Source organism: Hyperolius riggenbachi, chromosome 5 (genome assembly GCF_040937935.1).
Source record: "Hyperolius riggenbachi isolate aHypRig1 chromosome 5, aHypRig1.pri, whole genome shotgun sequence".
NCBI classification, from domain to species: domain Eukaryota; kingdom Metazoa; phylum Chordata; class Amphibia; order Anura; family Hyperoliidae; genus Hyperolius; species Hyperolius riggenbachi.
In genome coordinates this window covers 307,061,966-307,082,463 of record NC_090650.1, presented here as the reverse complement: position 1 = coordinate 307,082,463, position 20,498 = coordinate 307,061,966, and the positions used below count along the sequence as shown (strand labels likewise).

The 20,498-nt window shown below is 43.7% G+C and overlaps 1 protein-coding gene across 11 annotated transcripts in view; it reads right to left on the bottom strand.

The window, feature by feature from the left end:
* Positions 1-17,384: 17,384 nt before the first annotated feature.
* The window catches only part of PIEZO2 (piezo type mechanosensitive ion channel component 2), a 474,955-nt gene continuing 471,841 nt past the window's right edge, over positions 17,385-20,498 (bottom strand). For all 11 annotated transcript variants that reach the window (XM_068237153.1, XM_068237160.1, XM_068237158.1 and 8 more), the window contains one exon: positions 17,385-20,167. In XM_068237153.1, coding sequence (XP_068093254.1) covers positions 19,915-20,167 — 253 coding nt within the window. In that variant the 3' untranslated portion in view covers positions 17,385-19,914. The remainder of the gene's footprint in view (positions 20,168-20,498) is intronic.

Genomic DNA, 20,498 nt, shown 5'->3' with positions numbered 1-20,498 from the left:
TTGTCCCTGCCAAACCGCACTGGTGATTTCTGCAGTCTTGGTGAGAGGTCTTCCTGCTATTTCTCCTCTCCCACTAGGCTCTCTGTCTAGTGCCTCTATCTCTTTACCTCCCCCCCATGCATTCCCCTCTTTCATATGTCCCCATTTTCTGACTGTCCTCAGAGGAGCTCACAATCTAATCGTACCATAGTCATAGTCTAATGTCCTACCATATTATTATTGTGTATTTATATAGCACTGACATCTTCTGCAGCACTGTATAGATTACAGAGTTTAATAATAGTTAGTTAAAAACTAACTCCTTCCACATCCTGAAGACTCCTTTTCCCCCAAAATACCCCAAAATTTGCAGCAACATGCTTGGAGTCGGCACCCCAACCCGTCAACCCTCCCATCAAAAAAATTGGTTGTTGGGGGGAGGGTCTGTAAATAATCAGCACGGGTGTCAAATTTCTGAGGTACGCCACTGTCTAAAACTCAAAAACTATTTTCTCATAATGAGAAGACCAGATTCTTTGGAGAAATCCTTGACCCTTGGAAAACTGAGGACAAAAAAAGAAGAGGACAGTAGAGGCTAAGATGGATAAACAGCATAAACAGGGTTGATGCAAAAAAAACCAAAAATGTGGTAATATTGCAGTGCAGCACACAGCAGTTTTACCCTTACTATCGGCACTGTGTACCGTGAGTTATGCTATTAGCGTGATCCACAGTACTTGAGTAGCGTGACTATTGCTACGATAACCACGCTAACGGTAATGCCCGTACAGCAATGGTCACCCTAGCCGAGTACCCCGGGTCATGCTAATAGTGTAACACAGTGCAGATAGTAAGGCCTCTTTTACACTATATGCTGAAAAACGGATGCGTTTTAACTTTCCATAGCAATGCATTGTGAAAAAGCTTTCAGCTAAAATGTGTATTGTGGGAACTGTGCCATAGGAAAACATGGGCATTAATTTGAAAATCAGTTGTCCTTTCAGTTATAACAGAGCATCTGATTAAAGGGGCAGTATGGTGAAAAATTGTAACATTTAAAATATGTGCAAACTTAAACAAATAAAAAGTATGTTTTTTCCAGAGTAAAATGAACCATAAATTACTTTTCTCCTATATTGCTGTCACTTACAGTAGGTAGTAGAAATCTGACAGGAGTGACAGGTTTTGGACTAGCCCATCTCTTTATAGGGGATTCTCAGGGATTTATTTATTTTCAAAAACACTTAGTGAATGGCAGTTGCTCTGTCCAACTGCCAAAAAACTGTTTAGCGAGCAGGGAAGATGGACAGCATTATTGTTTTAATCCTTTTTAGGGAATATCTTTATATAGAATAAAAGCCTTGCTGAGAACCCCATTCGAAGAGATGGACTAGTCCAAAACCTGTCACTTCTGTTAGATTTCTACTACCTATTGTAAGTGAGGAGTAGGAGAAAAGTAATTCATGGCTCATTTTACTCTGGAAAAAACGTACTTCTTATTTATCTATGTTTGCACATATTTTACATTTTAAAATGTTTCGCCATAGTGCCCCTTTAAGTGTAAAAGGACCCTAAAGGTGGTCACACAACATCCAATCCAATCCAATTTTCACAAATTATATACTTTTGATAGGTTGTCCTGAAAAATCGAGAGCTTTCCTTTGTTTTCGATCGATAAATACGATCGAATTTCTCATTTTTGTGTTTTTTTGGAGATTGGACATTTTGGAAATTTCAGACCAACTATATCAAGAATTGTATGGTGTGTGATGGAACTGTACATCAAGTATCTGACAATCCATCACACATCATACAATTATTTATAAAGTTGGTCTGAAATTTCCAACATGTCCAATCTCCCCCCAAAAAATAAATTTTGTTCGAAAACAAGGAAAAGCTCTCGATTTTTCAGCACAACCAATCAAAATTATCGAATTGGTGAAAAAAAATCGATCTTTTCATTGTATGATGTGTGGCCACGTTAAGGGTAATATTGCTGTGCGCTGTCTGTGCATGGCAATTTCATCCATCAAGCCCCATATATGAAGGTATGAAACATTCAACAGCTGAAAGAAGCAGTGACTAAACAATGAGGATCAGGAAGCAGCCAAATATCACTTTATTTTCATCCTACATTTTCCTGCATAGCCAATTAAAATGTCTTTATTGCACGCTACCATCCAACACTGTAAGCTCTCTGACAGGAAGGGAAGCAGTGTAAGCAGCTTCGCCTTGTAGCTGTGTATCTTCATTGCCAGTTAGAAATGGGCCAGCGGAGGAGAGCACAGGTATTGATCTGGATGTGTTATTCAGCAATGGTTCCTGCATTGTCACAAGGTTGACTGGACAGAGTAATTCATCTCTCAGCAGGTAGGTACAGCAGGTACATGCACTTCAACTTGTACTTGTCAGGATAAAGCTGGAAGTGGACAAGAAGTAATATTACATAGATTTGTTGGCCTGATTTAGTTATGACTAGCTGATGGCCCGGCATTGCCCGAGTATGTATTTGGTTGGTGTTGGCTCCGCCCACATTTTCTAACTCTAACGCATAATTACTCAGTGACCTAGTTTGTGAGCTTCAGGGTCTTTGGAAATCAATAATTTGCATTGAAATGAAACACATCTGATTGGCTGTGGCAGGGGCATAGCTAGAAATGACTGAGCCCCATAGCAAAAAAAATGTATGCCCCCCCCCACGACCTTCCAACCCCACGGACCTTGGACCTCCCACCCAAAGTTCCTCCTGGACCCTCCACCCCAACATTCCCACACCCCTCTAAGTACAGTATAAGTTGCCAGGTCTATAGGTGTCCCCAGTTTAGGTAGTAGTCAGGGGTGTAACTAGAAATCACTGGGCCCCCTTGTGGCAACAGCAATTTAAACTAAATACTGTACAAACATTTTAACTCATACATGAACATTATGGAAAATCCAAGTTGAAAATAAACTGTGAAGATAAACAATTTCATCCATCCTACTCCTGAAAAATATATTCATTTTTTTTAGAACCTCCCAGTTTTATTTTCTGTTTTAAAAAGCTAAAAAAGTAGGTTTAATGCTATTGTCTCATATGATGATGATTCAGCTTTTCCCATAGTCTCGCAGTTAGCAATCATGTGACCCCCAACAAGACAAATTCAGCAATCATGAGGCCCCTATCAAGACAAATTCAGCAATCATGAGGCCCCCAACATGACAAATTCAGCAATCGTGAGGCCCCGAACAAGACAAATTCAGCAATTATGAGGCCCCCAGCAAATCATGAGGCCCCCAACAAGACAAATTCAGCAATCATGAGGCCCCCAACACGACAAATTCAGCAGTCATGAGGCACATAAATAGACAGCATTTCACATAAATAGGCAGAATGCCCCCTTAACATGGTAGACACCTCTCACCTGGCTTCTGAATTCTCTTGTACTGGCTGCTGTGCCTGGCAATACTGTTTTTGGCTGGATTGGGGATGATGTGTGGGCTGAAAGGCCTGGCAATGATGCTGTGGCCTGGCTGGCGGTGATGCTGTGGTCGATGCTGTGGCTGGGTTGGCGGTGATGCTGTGGCTGGGTTGGCTGGCGGTGATGCTGTGGCCAGGCTGGCTGGCGGTGATGCTGGGCTGTGCTTGGCTGGTTGAAGTAAATGCTGGCCTGACTGGTGGGGATGCTGTGGCCTTTTTGACAGTGATTCTGGGCTGGTTGGCTGGTGGTGATGCTGGGCTGGCTGTCCTGGATAGTTTAGGTAGTGACAGGTGCCCCCTAGTTAAGGTAGCGCCACGAGTCCCTCAGTTTAGGTAGTGACAGGAGCCCCCCAGTTCAGGTAGTGACAGGAGCCCCCCAGTTCAGGCAGTGACAGGAGCCCCCCAGTTCAGGCAGTGACAGGAGCCTTCCAGTGTAAGTAGTGACAGGTTCCCCCCGTGTAAGTAGTGACAGGTGCCCCCCAGTTCAAGTAGTGACAGGGACCCCCCCAATTCAGGTAGTGACAGGGACCCCCCAGTGTATGTAGTGACAGGAGCTACCAGGTTAGGTAGTGAGTGACAGGGACCCCCAGTTAGGTAGTGACAGGGACCCCAGGTTAGGTAGTGAGTGACAGGGACCCCCAGGTTGTCAGGATAAAGCTGGAAGTGGACAAGAAGTAATATTACATAGATTTGTTGGCCTGATTTAGTTATGACTAGCTGATGGCCCGGCATTGCCCGAGTATGTATTTGGTTGGTGTTGGCTCCGCCCACATTTTCTAACTCTAACGCATAATTACTCAGTGACCTAGTTTGTGAGCTTCAGGGTCTTTGGAAATCAATAATTTGCATTGAAATGAAACAAATCTGATTGGCTGTGGCAGGGGCATAGCTAGAAATGACTGAGCCCCATAGCAAAAAAAATGTATGCCCCCCCCCCACGACCTTCCAACCCCACGGACCTTGGACCTCCCACCCAAAGTTCCTCCTGGACCCTCCACCCCAACATTCCCACACCCCTCTAAGTACAGTATAAGTAGCCAGGTCTATAGGTGTCCCCAGTTTAGGTAGTAGTCAGGGGCGTAACAAGAAATCACTGGGCCCCCTTGTGGCAACAGCAATTTAAACTAAATACTGTACAAACATTTTAACTCATACATGAACATTATGGAAAATCCAAGTTGAAAATAAACTGTGAAGATAAACAATTTCATCCATCCTACTCCTGAAAAATATATTCATTTTTTTTAGAACCTCCCAGTTTTATTTTCTGTTTTAAAAAGCTAAAAAAGTAGGTTTAATGCTATTGTCTCATATGATGATGATTCAGTTTTTCCCATAGTCTCGCAGTTAGCAATCATGTGACCCCCAACAAGACAAATTCAGCAATCATGAGGCCCCTATCAAGACAAATTCAGCAATCATAAGGCCCCCAACATGACAAATTCAGCAATCGTGAGGCCCCGAACAAGACAAATTCAGCAATTATGAGGCCCCCAGCAAATCATGAGGCCCCCAACAAGACAAATTCAGCAATCATGAGGCCCCCAACACGACAAATTCAGCAGTCATGAGGCACATAAATAGACAGCATTTCACATAAATAGGCAGAATGCCCCCTTAACATGGTAAACACCTCTCACCTGGCTTCTGAATTCTCTTGTACTGGCTGCTGTGCCTGGCAATACTGTTTTTGGCTGGATTGGGGATGATGTGTGGGCTGAAAGGCCTGGCAATGATGATGTGGCCTGGCTGGCGGTGATGCTGTGGTCGATGCTGTGGCTGGGTTGGCGGTGATGCTGTGGCTGGGTTGGCTGGCGGTGATGCTGTGGCCAGGCTGGCTGGCGGTGATGCTGGGCTGTGCTTGGCTGGTTGAAGTAAATGCTGGCCTGACTGGTGGGGATGATGTGGCCTTTTTGACAGTGATTCTGGGCTGGTTGGCTGGTGGTGATGCTGGGCTGGCTGTCCTGGATAGTTTAGGTAGTGACAGGTGCCCCCTAGTTAAGGTAGCGCCACGAGTCCCTCAGTTTAGGTAGTGACAGGAGCCCCCCAGTTCAGGTAGTGACAGGAGCCCCCCAGTTCAGGCAGTGACAGGAGCCCCCCAGTTCAGGCAGTGACAGGAGCCCCCCAGTGTAAGTAGTGACAGGTTCCCCCCATGTAAGTAGTGACAGGTGCCCCCCAGTTCAAGTAGTGACAGGGACCCCCCCAATTCAGGTAGTGACAGGGACCCCCCAGTGTATGTAGTGACAGGAGCTACCAGGTTAGGTAGTGAGTGACAGGGACCCCCAGTTAGGTAGTGACAGGGACCCCAGGTTAGGTAGTGAGTGACAGGGACCCCCAGGTTAGGTAGTGAGTGACAGGGACCCCCAGGTTAGGTAGTGAGTGACAGGTGCCCCCCAGATTTGGTAGTGAGTGACAGGGACCCCAGGTTAGGTAGTGAGTGACAGGCGCCCCCCAGGTTAGGTTGTGAGTGACAGGGACCCCCAGTTAGGTAGTGAGTGACAGGGACCCCCAGGTTAAGTAGTGAGTGACAGGCGCCCCCCAAGTTAGGTTGTGAGTGACAGGTACCCCCAGTTAGGTAGTGAGTGACAGGGACCCCCAGGTTAGGTAGTAAGTGACGGACCCCCAGGTTAGGTAGTGAGTGACACCCCTCTGCGCTACCCTCCAGCATTAAATAGTGTGGTTATGCAGGTGGCGGGCAGCGGCAGATACATATTATTATTATTATTATTATTATTTATTGTATTTATATAGCGCCAACATATTACGCAGCGCTGCACAATAGATAAAAGGGGTAACATACAAGGTAGAACATACAGGAAGCTCACAACAAAACAAGATCATGCAAATGATTTGATAATACAGTGTCATAGGTCAAAATAGAGATTGTTCTAGTCCACAAAAGGGGTGATTGTCAGTAAGATTGCATAATCCAGCTGGAAACACTAAGGGAGATGGCCCTGCCAGAGGCTTACAATCTAAAGGGTGGGGGTGGAGACAATAGGTGCATCTGTTGAGAGGGTGTCTAACAGAACATATTATGGTGCTGGTGTAGGGGGGTATGCGAGCATGAAAGGGTGAGTCTTGAGAGCTTGTGTGAAGGTATTAAAGGTGGGGGCAAGTCTGGTGGCTGGAGGGAGTGAGTTCCAGAGAGTAGGGGCAGCCCTGGTGAGGTCCTGCAATCATGCATGTTTGTTTTTATTTGATGGAGAGGCTTGTGGGCTGTGCAGTTCAGATTCAAAGGCAGAGATGATCTAGTTAGACAGCAATAGTGTTTAGCAATACAAGTAAATCACAACAAAGATAATGTTACCTTAATGTGGTGCTTATTTCTGCTGAATTACTGGTGAATACTGGTAAATTAGTTTTTTTTCGCCCTTTGAAAGCTGCCCTTAGAAAGCGAACCTATTTGTCGGCTAACCGACAAAAGAATTAGCTCTCCTTAGATACACAGAGCTAATCAGGAAGGCCTGGTCAGCTGGCAGACAATATGCTAATTAATAGAGGTGGGCTTGTCTCCTGCAAGTTCAAACAGATCTGTATGTGATACAGGCTTTGATGCAAATTGCAGGCCAGCCACCAGGAAGTAAAGTGTGAACAAACAATGCCAGAATTCAATAGCAATTACAATAATGTCTGTAATGTTACTCAGGTGCTAACACTATTGCAGAGGAAGATCAAGAAAGCAAAAGTGATCAAATACAAAAGATGGAAATTATCAGACATACACAGGCAATGCAGGATGAGATTAAGCGTGTGGTTGCAGATTTCAGTGCAGTTCAGATTCAAAGATGGAAATTATCAGACATACACAGGCAATGCAGGATGCATACCTTCCGTGCGCTCCACGGATGCTCCTCTCTCTAGCTTCTGAAGCTAGAAGCTACAGGAAGTCGCGTCAGAAGCTAGAGAAAGGAAGTCGTGTCAGAAGCTAGAGAGAGGAGCATCCGTGGAGCACCCGGAAGGTATGTATCTGCCGCTGCCCGGCGCCTGCATAACCACACTATTTAATGCTGGAGGGGAGCGAAGAGGGGAGAGCCCGGGGTGAGGGAGGGGGGGCCCGTCCCCCCTCCCCACCGACTTGCCACCAAGCTCTCCCCTCTTGCTGCAACCCCTCCAGGTCCTAGGGGGGGCATCCTGCTGCGGGCCCCCTGTGACGTAGGGCTCGGCGGGCCCCATAGCAACCGCTATGGTTGCTATGGCTATTGCTATGCCCCTGAGCTGTGGCTCCATCCCCTTTCCTGAATTTGAACCCCAGTCACCCAATGACCAACTGTACCAGGTTTGAGGCTTGTACCATTAACCTCCCAACTTCCCAACTTTCTGAGATAAGAAAGAGGGACACTTAAGACACGCCCCTGCCACATCCCTAACCACACCCACACCATACCCCAAAACATGCATACAATAAGGAATTTATAAGCAACAGTTACATAATTCAAATAAAACAGGCAGTACATTAAGTCAGCTGATAGGAATAAAGTTTGGCATTGCATGCTGTAGTGGAGGCTCAGTTGCAGGAAGTGCTATTAATGCAGGTATGTGATATGCTGCAGTCCATTCAGTGGGTTCTGAGCAGCAGCTGGCAGTAGGTGTTCTCTACCCATCACTCTCCCAAGGTGTTCTCTCCCAATAACATCACACCATAATACTGGACTTCCTTGCACCTCTCCTCATTTTGTTTCCCTAACTCAATACTCGCACTAGTGACAACCTGTCCTATAGCCTTTGCATTTCCACTAATTTTCCTCCCTATTCTTCACCCCACATGTTGAACTCATACTACAAAGATGACATAAGAGTGAACAAGATTGTACAGTGAATGGGGAGTTAATGTTCATTGGCATTTTGTGAACATGTCCCGGCAGTCCTGTTGCAGGTGCTGCAGCATCATCCACAATAAGGACTCTCAGATGTGAGCTGGATCAGTCAGCAGAAACACTCTCAAGTCTCATATCCTGTGGATGGCAGGAGAGGAGGAGAGCTGGCTGCAGCCATGCTGTCTGTGTCTCCTGTGTGCTGTGCAGAGCAGAGCCATGCAGCCTGTGTCTGGCTGCCAGAAAGCATGTGGCACTGAACTGTACAGCACCAGGAAGACACAGGCAGAAGCTGATAATGGCTGCACACAGCTCACTCCTCTCCTGCCATCCACAGAAACTACCAGAGCAGGAAGTGATTACGTGCTGAACACGAACAGAGCTGAAGGGGCGCTGAACTAGTCAGAGCTGGAGGGGGCTGAACTGGGCAGAGCTGTCACATCAGGAGGAGGATATGGGCAGGCACATGTTCAGAAGCAGCACCAATCCCTCCCCATACAATCAGCAGCACAGTGCTACCTTCTGTGAGGACAGGGAGAAAGAATGCAAGACAGATGAAAGAAACCCGGGACATCATAGGGAGGGGGCGGGATGTTGGATTTAGGGGCAAAAACCCAAATCGGGTCTGTTGTGAGTCTGAATAGTGCAAGAATGGCAATAATTAAATATTCCTCTTGAAAATCAATAGGTGAATTTTGATTGACTTTTGTAGGCTCCACCCACTTTTCTGAATATTAATCCCAGTCACCCAGTGACCAACTGTGCAAAGTTTGAGAACCCTGCCATTAACAGTGTAAGAATAGGTGCAGTTTACATTTTCCCAGTGAAATTTGTATTTGTCTCCGCCCACTTTTTGGTTATGGGGATAAAAAGTATCCTTTATGTTATTACAGGTAATGTACTATGTGTGTGCCAAATTTCATTCAATTACGTTCAACCATTGTTACGTGATTGAGTAACAAACATCCAAACGTGCGCATTCATAATATTAGTGAGATTACCAGGGGTAAGGGCTGGATTTTTCTTAATGCATACCTGAGGCAAAAAATGTAAAAGTTATGGATACCTGTTTATTATTTATGTCATCAGACACTTGGTGGCCTCTTATTGTGGCCAGCCTCCCCTCTGTGCTTGATTACGTTTATGTTTTTGAGCAGAAGTTTTCTCATGTAAAAGAGGGTATCAGCTACTGATTGGGATAAAGTTCAATTCTTGGTCGGAGTTTCTTTTTAAAAGAGGATCTCCACCTAAAAATTTAAAATCCTTCAGCACTGCTGTAAAGAAAACTTATATCTACCTCTCGTCCCACGAAGCCGTCCCGAATTCCCTGCTTCAGTCCACTTCTGGCGCCTGTCCCTGCCTCCCCTCTCTCCTCTGAGAAAACCCCCCGACTATTTACTTCAGTAAATAACTGTGCGTTTTTTCTCCGAGGAGAGGCGGGGCCAGGCGCCGGAAGTGGAGTGATGCAGGGTCTTCGGGACAGCTTTGTGCAACAGGACTCTGCAGGTAAATATAACTTTTCTTTACAGCAGCGCTGAAGGGTTTCTAATTTTTGGATTGAGGTCCTCTTTAAGTTTCTTCTTCGGCTTGCAAAAAATTCTTGCACGGTTAGTCAATAAAGGTATCACCTAAACAACTTTTGTTGTTCTGTCTTCGGATCCTATAATGGATGTATAACTAATATGTTTGAGTCAGGACGCAGTTACACAGGGGTATTCTTTCTGAACACGTTGACCTCATGTATAATTTGCTATAATTCTATCATCTGACCAGTGATGTCACTTCCTGCAGGGGAGCAACTCTAGTTTTCAGGTAAAACAATGGAATACTCAACACAGCATCCCTGCAAGCTCTGAATCCAATACTGCTCCAGTCCTCTATTAGAGTGACTGGTTATCACAGGGAGCACTGGGGTCACAGTGGGCCCACACCTGCTCCCAGGCTCCATTACAGTCAGTATGGTAGCTATGGCTATTGCTACACCCTAGTTCATGTCATATATGAAGTTTTCACCATGCAGACTCTCTTTAAGATTAATGATTAAGCAGCACAATGCCATTAGCTGAGCATGTAATATAGCTTTTGGCACCATAATGAATACAAGCTTTGGCTGTACTACATAAACATCTCTCATGATGTCACACATGAATAATTCAATGTTATTTTGAGTAAACCATAAAACCGCTATAGAGGATAACAGCAAGTTCAATTAAACAAGCACAGGAGACAGGAAAGAAAATGTTTCATTGCTGTTTGATGGGAGTATTGAGTGGGACAGGCTTGTGTTTACTGCTGATATTTCATGGGAGCTGATCACTGCTTTTTATCTCAAGGCCATTGGGATGGGAATTAATGAGGTGTAGATTAAGAGCAGAAGAGAAAGCTTTTATTTCACCATCAGCAAACATTTCATGAGAACAGCTTTATGTCAGAGCCGGAATGGCTAATTCCATCCGTGTGCACATTCCATCCACATTGCAGAGTGGATCCACTATTCAGCTGACTGACGATGCATGTGTGGAGGAGGCATTTCATAAAGTGAATTTCCTTGTTTGATGAAGAGGAGGTTGGACAAAACACGTCCCTGCTTCACAAGTCTTTGTGTGAATCAGTTATTAAAAATCATTTAATATCCTCCAACCTTCCTCGGAATTAAAACGAGATATCATAAGTCCCCAAGAGAGCTGAAAAATGTTCCTTCCGAATATAAACTAAGTACAGGAACTATATTAGAGGAATTTGACTTGTGGACACAAATGAACACAGGGACACCAAGAGCCCAATCTGGTGTATTATCGTAGAGTATCCAAGATGTGGAAAAATCAAATAAATTATTATACTTACAATGCTGGGTTGCTAATGGAGTCAACCACTCGTACGAGCATGTGGGGAAGTACCGGCCCCACTCGGCCTTGTGGATATGATATGGCAGTTGCCGCCTTAAAAAGAGTGGTTCACTCTCATTGAGTGATTCCACCTGCTCTGGGGTAGTTAACGGCAGTAGGAGTATTGCTAAAGGCACCCCCAAAAAAGCAGTGTACATATCTCAAAGCAGTATATATAGATAGAGAGATCCTACTTTCATTAAGTAGATCTCTTGTGAAATTGAAGGTAGAATCTATCTATATCTATTTATACTGCTCCGAGATATGTACACTACTTTTGGGGGGGGGGCTCCAGCAATACTCCTATATTAGAGGAAGCTATGCTATTTTAACACGTTTGTGAGGTGATTAGTGCTGATGATACCTTGCAGCTATCTCAAGTTTGAATCCCACCAGGGTCCTGTCTGTATTTAGTAACCTGCCTGGTAATGTTTGGATGTTATTTTATCCCTACACAGTCCAGTCACCTGGGGGCAGCATTCCTCTCCAGCTGTACTGCGCCTGTGCGGCCTGTGTGGCCATTCTCACGTGAGTGAAGCACGGCCACATTCAAGCCAGAAGAGGAGTGTAGCCCAGGAGTGTAGAAGAGGAGTGTAGAGGAGGGTCCCAGGCAGCAATGGAAGACAGGGAGACAATGGGGGAAGTCTCTGGAGGATCTAGAGGCTTCCCTCTCTTTAGGTAAGTATTTACTTTTTAGGTAGTTTGATAGTTATTTTCTTTTCCAAAAACATTGCATGTTTGGATGTTAGGAGGAATATTATGCTCACCAATGCACATCCCAATCAGAATACATAAAACTATAGATTTCAATGGGTACCAGCTGTGCCCAGCAGTAGGCAGGGAGCGTGTGTTATTACCAGCTGTCACTGCTTGTGTTTTTCTTGTTCACCAGTTTAAGGACACCTGCACGGGTCAAAAACATTTAAACATTTCTTATTTAGTACAAAGTTTCTGCTTGATAAATGTTAACATATTGTAATTCCCAGCTTGTTTCCAGAAATCCCCTTCTTCCGTTTGTGTGAAGGTGTGATGCTATTTCAGTTTCCAGCTTATTCCTGCACATGTGAGTGCTACAGATATCCTAGCCTCTGATGTTCGTACTTGCTATTCTGTTCACTCTTTAACATCACATAACACTTGCCTAAGAACATTTCTAAAATGGCTGTAGTGTTTAGATTTGTGGAAGGTGGACACAGAACAAAGGAATGAAGAGAGAAGGAGATGGATACAATAGCCGGGAGTAGCACCCAACCGTTACCAAACACATTCCAGGAACATGATTTGTGAGACTATTATTATTAGGGGCCTTCAACTTTAAGACATTCTGTTTGAGAGTTTCTGTCTAAGTTGAATCATTTTTACTTTATATTTCCAAAATCGACAGTCACTGTCAGATCACTTTTTTTTCTAGTACTGTAGTGTAAACAGCGAGAGCAAAGCTATAGACCCCGATGCAAACATTACACTGGCTCTGGGCCACCATTAGTGATTTTAGTAAGGGGGCCTTCCAGTTCCTTTTAGGGTGTATTCACAATATGGGCATTGTAGTGCATTATAACAAAAGCTATAATCACACAGCAACACGCTGCAATGGCCTCACAATGGGCCCATTCAGATTGGTGCATTGGCTCCGTGGTACGTCATGTTGTATTGTGATAATGTGAGCCAAGATATGCGCTACTGGACAATGCGAATGTTATGCCTGCATTACAAATGAATGGTGGAGAGGTACCATGTGTTGGAATAAGCAACTGTTGTGACATATAGTAGAATGTGGCAAATTATTCAGGATGCCTAATTTTACATTAATTCTTCTGTTTCACCATCTACTACCTATACTGAGGGGACTGTATAATTATACGAGCACTTTTGGCTATGTTACACTGGAAGGGACTCACTAATACTGGGGGAATATTTAGCTACCTAATATTAGTGGGGGCACACCTGGCTAACTAATAATGTTGAGGGCACATCTGACTTTCTGATACAAATGTCTAAGGACATACCTGGCTACCTAAAACCTTCCACTACCGAGAACACACTGTCCTCAACAGCCTCGCTGAGATCTTTGGCAACAGTCGAAATCTGGAGGGGGGAGGGGAAGGGGAACACCAAAGTCTAGTTTCACTGAGGGCAATAGGAAACTTAATGTAAGTGTCCAAGAAAAAAGAAAAAAAAGATCCACTTACCTGGGGCTTCCTGCGCAGTACCATCGGACCACGTGACCCGCGCTGGAGCGCAGAAGACGCCGACCCGGGACCCAACCTGGCGAGGTCTGGTCCTGCAGTGGAGAAGACCGGGAGCCTCCGGAGCTGCGGGGAGGGCACAGGATGGCTGCCACGGGCTGGAGGAAGCCCCAGGTAAGTGGATCTTTTTTTTTTTCTTCTTGGATGTTTCCTTTAAGGCCCTTTTCACACTTCATGCATTTTATAAGAATTGTACTGCAACGGTCCTGAAAAGTCAAACTGCACATAACCACAGCGGTGTGACCATACAGGGAGGCATACTTTCTACCGAAAGTATGCCTCACTTCCGGGTGTAATGCCCACGGTGCACAAATACTCATGCACCATCACAATAAGACCTGCCGCACCACGCTTGGTGTGATAGCCCCCTAGGTATATCACTGCTTCTACGATGGGATGCAGAATTTTTGTGTGACACAACAGACCGCGGTAAATGTGAAAGGACGAGTGGGCCCTTGGTTCAGCAGAAATTAGAAAGTGAGCTTCTGATTATACTTTCAGTAATGTTATAATGACTATTTCTTAATGATTCTAAGTTATGGCAAAGAGGTCCAACAGACTTCATATTCAGAACACTATTACAAAAATGGGGCGGTATAGTAAGCAGCTAGCCCTCTATCCAGGCTGGAAGCCTCCAGTCAGATGCTGCTTTTTACTTAACAAGAAATGAAGGAATCTCTCCTCTGATTGGGTGTTCAAAAGGACATTTTCTTTAAGACCTTCAGCAGCCAATACTGCAGACCTGTTTGTATAATGTAACTAATGCTTTTTTGGGGTTTTCTTTAAAAAAATAGCGCGCTGGCTGAACTTGAGCCAGTGTGTACATAGTATAGGAGTAGAGTTAGTCCACATATGTCTGACATCTGTCTTCTGCTCATTATGCGTATGGATGAATGAAATGCAAATTATTTTGACTTGTTATAAATTGTTGTGCTAATTTAATGCAAACTGACCAATCCAACACTGCAGCTACACATTTGATTGGCTTATTTATAAGCTGCTTACATTTGCAAAAAAAGGACAAAATCTCAATACTCTGTGCGATAGCTCAAAACTGGAGGACCACTGGGGTTTCCTTTACACAAATGTTACATAGAGTGGAAGAAGTACGCCTTATGGACTACCTTTACCATACCCTGCATGATACCCTGGCACTATACTAGGTAAATTGGGAGGATTGGTCTAATGCCGGGCATACACGGCACATTTATGTGCCGGTATCGAGCCAGCAGCTTGATGCCGGCGCGCGTCAACGCTCGTCCGCCCGTGCGCGCGGATCGATCCCCGATAGTCCCCGCGGGCTTCCCTTATCAGCTGCTCGATTCCCCGCTATTGTCCGCCCGCAGGGATCGAGCCGGGAATCAATCCGGCAGGTCATCGGACCTGTCGGATATTATCAATCGAGCCATCAGCGGCTCGATTGATAAGCCTGCAGTCGAGCTGTGTATACTTAGCATTAGGCTGGCATCACTGCAGTTTAAAGAGATTATAGGTCTTATCATTGGCCTGGGAGGCTTTTTATTTGTTTGCTTAGTAAACTTGATGGCGTTAAAAGCAGTTTCATTATATCTGCACCACGAGATGAAGCAGTTGGTTAACATGGTTTTGATCCTTCTTTTTGCGCCTGATTTTTCATGTATTTTTCTAGCTTATGTAACAAACTTTCCGCCATATAAGACGCACTTTTTCTCCCCAAAAAATGGGGGGAAAAGTCTCTGCATCTTATACGGCAAAGGCAGCGAATCGCTGACTTAAGAACGCCCGCTGATAAGAACCGCTGACCCCCCGCCACGTCAGGGATTCCATGCATGTGTACCCACACCCTCCATATGTCTTCGCTTCCTCCCCCTGTCTCCTGCTCCCCTAGTGTGAGTAGTGGCTGCTGGCTTACCTAATACATGGCACTCGTGGGGACTGCAGACCTCCCTCTCCTCCGCACTTCTCCCTCTTGTGTTGGCTTGTGCTGATGATGCGATCAACACAATTTGGTCACTAGAGCAAGCCACGCGGAGTAGAAGGAGGTCTGCAATTCCCACAGGTGCCATGTATAAGGTAAGCCAGCTGCCGCCACACACACGGGGAAAGCAGGAGACGGGGAGGAAGCTGAGGCACACGGTGGGTGCAGGCAGTTTGCGGACATTAGGGGACACACGTTGGGACACATAGCGCACACAGGAAAACACATGGCGCACACAGGAGAACACATGGGGGACACAGTAGACACATGGGCAGTACAGGAGGACACATGGGGAAGACATGAGGGACACTGGAGGACACATAGGGGACACAGGTAGACAGATGGGGGATACAGGTGGACACATCAGGGGGACATGGGAACACAGGAAGACATGGGAACACAGGAGGACACATAAAGGGGACAACATGTACAAGATGCTTCTGGAACATGGAAGCACCAGGTTTAGTATATATATATATTTTCCCCTGGTTTTTGCCCTCTAAACCTAGATGCCTCTTATATTCCGGAGCATGTTCTATGGCAGTATATGGTCATTTTATATATTTCATTGTTATAATGTTGGCTACAACTTTTCAGTGATTTATGCATATACTGTTATTATCTGTTTTTGACATTTTTCATAATAAAGACCTAGTGAAAAAAAAAACCACAAAATTTGCATCAACTCATCACTCAACTCATATGGATCTCATTGACTATTCCTGATAGTGATTCAAACTTCTGCCAAGTTGGTATTTTGCTGCTGCATACTTGGCTTATTGCTAGGATGGAAAAATACTGTATCCATTGAATTTCATAAATGGTTTTCTTCACCCGATGTTCAGATTAATGACAAAAAACACATTGTGAAAAAAAATTTATTTTAAAATGTTTCCTTTGTAAGAAAAAAGCAGCCATTGGAAAAGACCCATGTCACATAATGGTTATTCTACAAACTTCATCCATGTATCAGTAAAATGTTACAGCAGTTATATGACCTTAGTGCCTGCTGTTTAGTCATGCAATGTGGGATTCAAGGAAGTAAAACAGTTTAATTTATCCAGTAAAGTAGATAAATAATTGAGAGATTTCTCTTACTTTTAGAAAAGCAGTTCATCGTAAATTTTTGTAAAATTACGATATGGCGATGACTGCTGTGGCTAGAATTTAGTGGTTAACACTTTCTCCCAAAATGTTTCATTTAATAACGTACTAGGCATATTCCACCTATAGCAGCAAGCTACAGTCATATCCTTGCATCCCTACTTTGGTGATGAAAAGAGGAATAAAATACAATAACTGAACAATAGTACTGAACAATATTGTATTACATGTCTCACTTTATTTTCTGTTAGGCCACTAATGTTGGTTTCCTAAAGGCACACTGTTTTACTTCGCTTGTCTGTAATTATATCTATTATTTTCAGAGTGGAAGCAGCCATTTTGTATACCAAGTCTGTATTAATTATGCCTTCAAAAACTAGTAAAATGGGGCTTTATGAAAATTATCAATTTTGATATTTCTGACCAGAAAACTGTATTTATTTTACATCCTCATCAATCCTCGACCACTTTTCCTCACATATCTGCTACTTCTTAAAGGGATACTGTAGGGGGGTCGGGGGAAAATGAGCTGAACTTACCCGGGGCTTCTAATGGTCCCCCGCAGAAGTCCTGTGCCCGCGCTGCCAGTCACCGATGCTCTGGCCCCGCCTCTGGTTCACCTCTGGAATTTCAGACTTTAAAGTCTGAAAACTACTGCGCCTGCGTTACCGTGTCCTCGCTCCCGCTGATGTCACCAGGAGTGTACTGCACAGGCACAGACCATACTGGGCCTGCGCAGTACGCTCCTGGTGACATCAGAGGCAGCGAGGTCATGGCAATGCAGGCGCAGTGGTTTTCAGACTTTAAAGTCTGAAATTCCAGAAGTGAACCGGAGGCGCAGCCGGAGCATCGGTGAGTGGCTGCGCGTGCACAGGATGTCTGCGGGGGACCATTAGAAGCCCTGGGTAAGTTCCACTCATTTTCCCCCGACCCCCTTACAGTATCTCTTTAAATCCTGCATTTTTCTGCCTCGGTTTAGAGTGTTGGTCAATCACACAAGCACACAACTGTTCTGTGGAACTCTCCATACATAAACATGTTTTGTTGCATTGGTCAAATGTTTGTGTTTGGACAATGAAAACACCTCTGTAGCCCATGAAGTGAAGCAGTACCTAACCTGTTACGAATGCCTCATATTTTTAAACATTCTACAAACCTGCGACAGTCATGTCCAAGAGCAGCTTCCTAAAAAATAATCAGTCCAGGTGCATCCACTGCTGGTACAATAGTAAATAATGGGCAATCGATGTCCAAAGACTAAAGGTGCGTACACACATGCGACTATAGTCGTTTGAAACGATCGTTCCCCCGATCATTTCAAACGACGATCGTTTAAAAAAAAGCAGCCAACGACCATTAAGTCTAATGACGGACGAGCTAGATCGTTAAAAACAAACAATCTAGCTTGGTGGATTTTTTCCAACGATAATCGTTTGCAAAAGTAGCACATCGTTGGAAAACGGTCGTTCATACTAGGCTTGACATGCGCATTTCGCTATTTCTCCATGGAACTTTTCATTTTTATGCGCAAGCGCAATAGTTGCTTTACGTGATGTAACGTTCGTTCAGATCGTTACACACCTTTAAAAGCTAACTTTACTTAGGTCGTTCTTTCCTCAATTAAAAGTTCGTTCATTGTTCACAACGAACGATCGTTGTTGTATGTGTGTACGTAGCTTAATACTGGTCCTATATAAACACTGGTCCTATAGGCATGGGCCTAATCATTCTGAGATATACTATTCATTTAATGCCGGTAGAGATAAAAAAAAAAAACTACACAGTGGAAATTATCCAGGATTTTCCAAGCTACTAGATCCTTTGTAAGGGTGACAATTGTCAGATATTTCATACTCCATATATAGTGAGTGTATTGCATAAAGGCCTGAGCACACTAACTCACTTCTGTCCACACCGGATTACTCTTCTTGTGTGTCAATTTTGACCTAATCCCCAAAGTATCTCACTACAGGCTATTGCAAAAAGCATTATTTGGTTATGGAGAATTTCTGGAAACAGTTGTTTGCCCTAAGTCAGTAGTCCAGATAATGCATGGCATGTATGTCATGGGAAATGTCTTTCTTTTTGCAAACAATTCTAAAATCTTTGTCCTACTGTCCAAAATGATGTCCGTGTATGGTACATATGATAAATACCTTCCTGGCTCTGGCAGAGTTCTGACCTGTCTCACAAACTGGCTGCTTCAGCATCCTATACAAGTGGTAGAATCCTCTCGACATAGGAAAGCATTTTATATCATAATCTTTATAACGGTATACTTTGGAATCAATTTTCCTATTTAGTAGTAGCCCTTAATTAAAATGTAAGGAATGTTAAGGTCATTAAAAAAATGTTAATCATCTATTAGTGTTATTCATATTTTTTTGGGGTGCGGTAATCCAATGGAGACAGAAATGGCTGCATAATTGTTTTCAAGTAAATCTCTATGCGTATGGCGTATGTATTGCATAAATATCATGTGCTTTATTGTATGTGATTGCTAATGGATATTTCTCCATGTCTTGTAGCTACTTTCTGCCCCATGGCATTCCTAGTCTTTTTCATATTACAGATTTTCTTCATAAAAAATCACATAAGATTTATGTTGCAGATAAATTGAGTAAGGCCATTTTCAAGGAACAATGGTGACATGTAAGTCATTAAAATAATAAATCATATTCTGCATATGTCATGGAATTGTTTTCATTCTACGTGTATAAAATGAAACTGTAATGTCAAAAAATAACAGCAGGGGTGTGCATCCCTTTACTACAAAAATGATCTAATAAATGAACACAGATGGAGAATGGCCATGTATGCTAATTATATTCTTTTTTCTTTGTTGTTGATCATTTTATTAGGGTGTTATTTTCCTGAGAAAAGTCAATAATGATCAATGGAAATATTCTGTCAGGTTGTAAAAATAAAAATAAGGCAGTTAAGACTTTTTTTTCACTCTGCATTTTTTTTTTAAAAAAAACTTTGTACGTCCATTGAGGCTTTTAATACATAAATAATCTGTTTTCCCATCACAGATGAATGTACAGTCACTGAGGGGCTGTGTGCTTCACCAAGTCTTGACATATTGATAAGGAATCAACATATTGCAATGTCAAGGGGTTTTAGGACACTATAAAGCAGCATATTGCACATTCCAAGAGTTCTTTATCTCCAAAGAAACGCTTGGATCGCTTGAAGGTTGCTTTATTCCTCTGCCCATCTTGAAGGGAGTCACATTCTCTTTTGACTTTATAGCTCTTCTAACAAAAATGTTCTGCCATAAGGTCGGTTAGCAGACCAAACAAATGAGCTGACCACCTGTAGTGTCACTACTCGGCCTGCTGCTACCGGATACTGTAAGAGGCAAACCAGTTTCTTCATTGTGGGAGTCTATGCTCTTCAGAGAGCAATGATAATATTGTGCTTTTCAATAATCCGAGGGAATTCAACTGAATGACTGAGTTCATGAAAATCATTTATTTTTTTCTCTTGTCCATTTGATCATAGTTTCTGGTGAACGGTATAAGAATATTAATTTGGCATACAAGTCTTCTTCCAGTTCCAGTTCTCCAGTCTCTCGGACTAGGAAAATGTCTGTGCACAATTTCAGAATACGGTCCACATTTGGTAGCTCTTCAAACATGATGGAGTGAGAGATTCCGCTGAAGAACTCGCGTACAAACTTTCCAATCACCAACACCACAGATGCATAGAGTCCCATTATTCTGAAAATAAGGAAACGTGTTGCTCAATGAATAAACAACATTTAATAATGAGCTCCTTTACACTAGTTATAATTACCCATTAATCTGAGCATCTATGTAGTAGTGCAATTTCAAAACTGTGGTAGGTATAGGACAGCCAAGTTTACTAAACAATGCGGGAGGTATAGGACGGCCTACTTTTCAAAACAAATCCTCCTCCGTCCAATGGCGGCAGCAATACAGCTCCCCGAACAGCGGGGATGTAAATATTTATCTTCCCGGCTCCAGCGCAGGCTCAGTAGCGGCTCTTGGCTCCAACACAGGCGGAAATAGACAATCCGAGTCGGGTCTG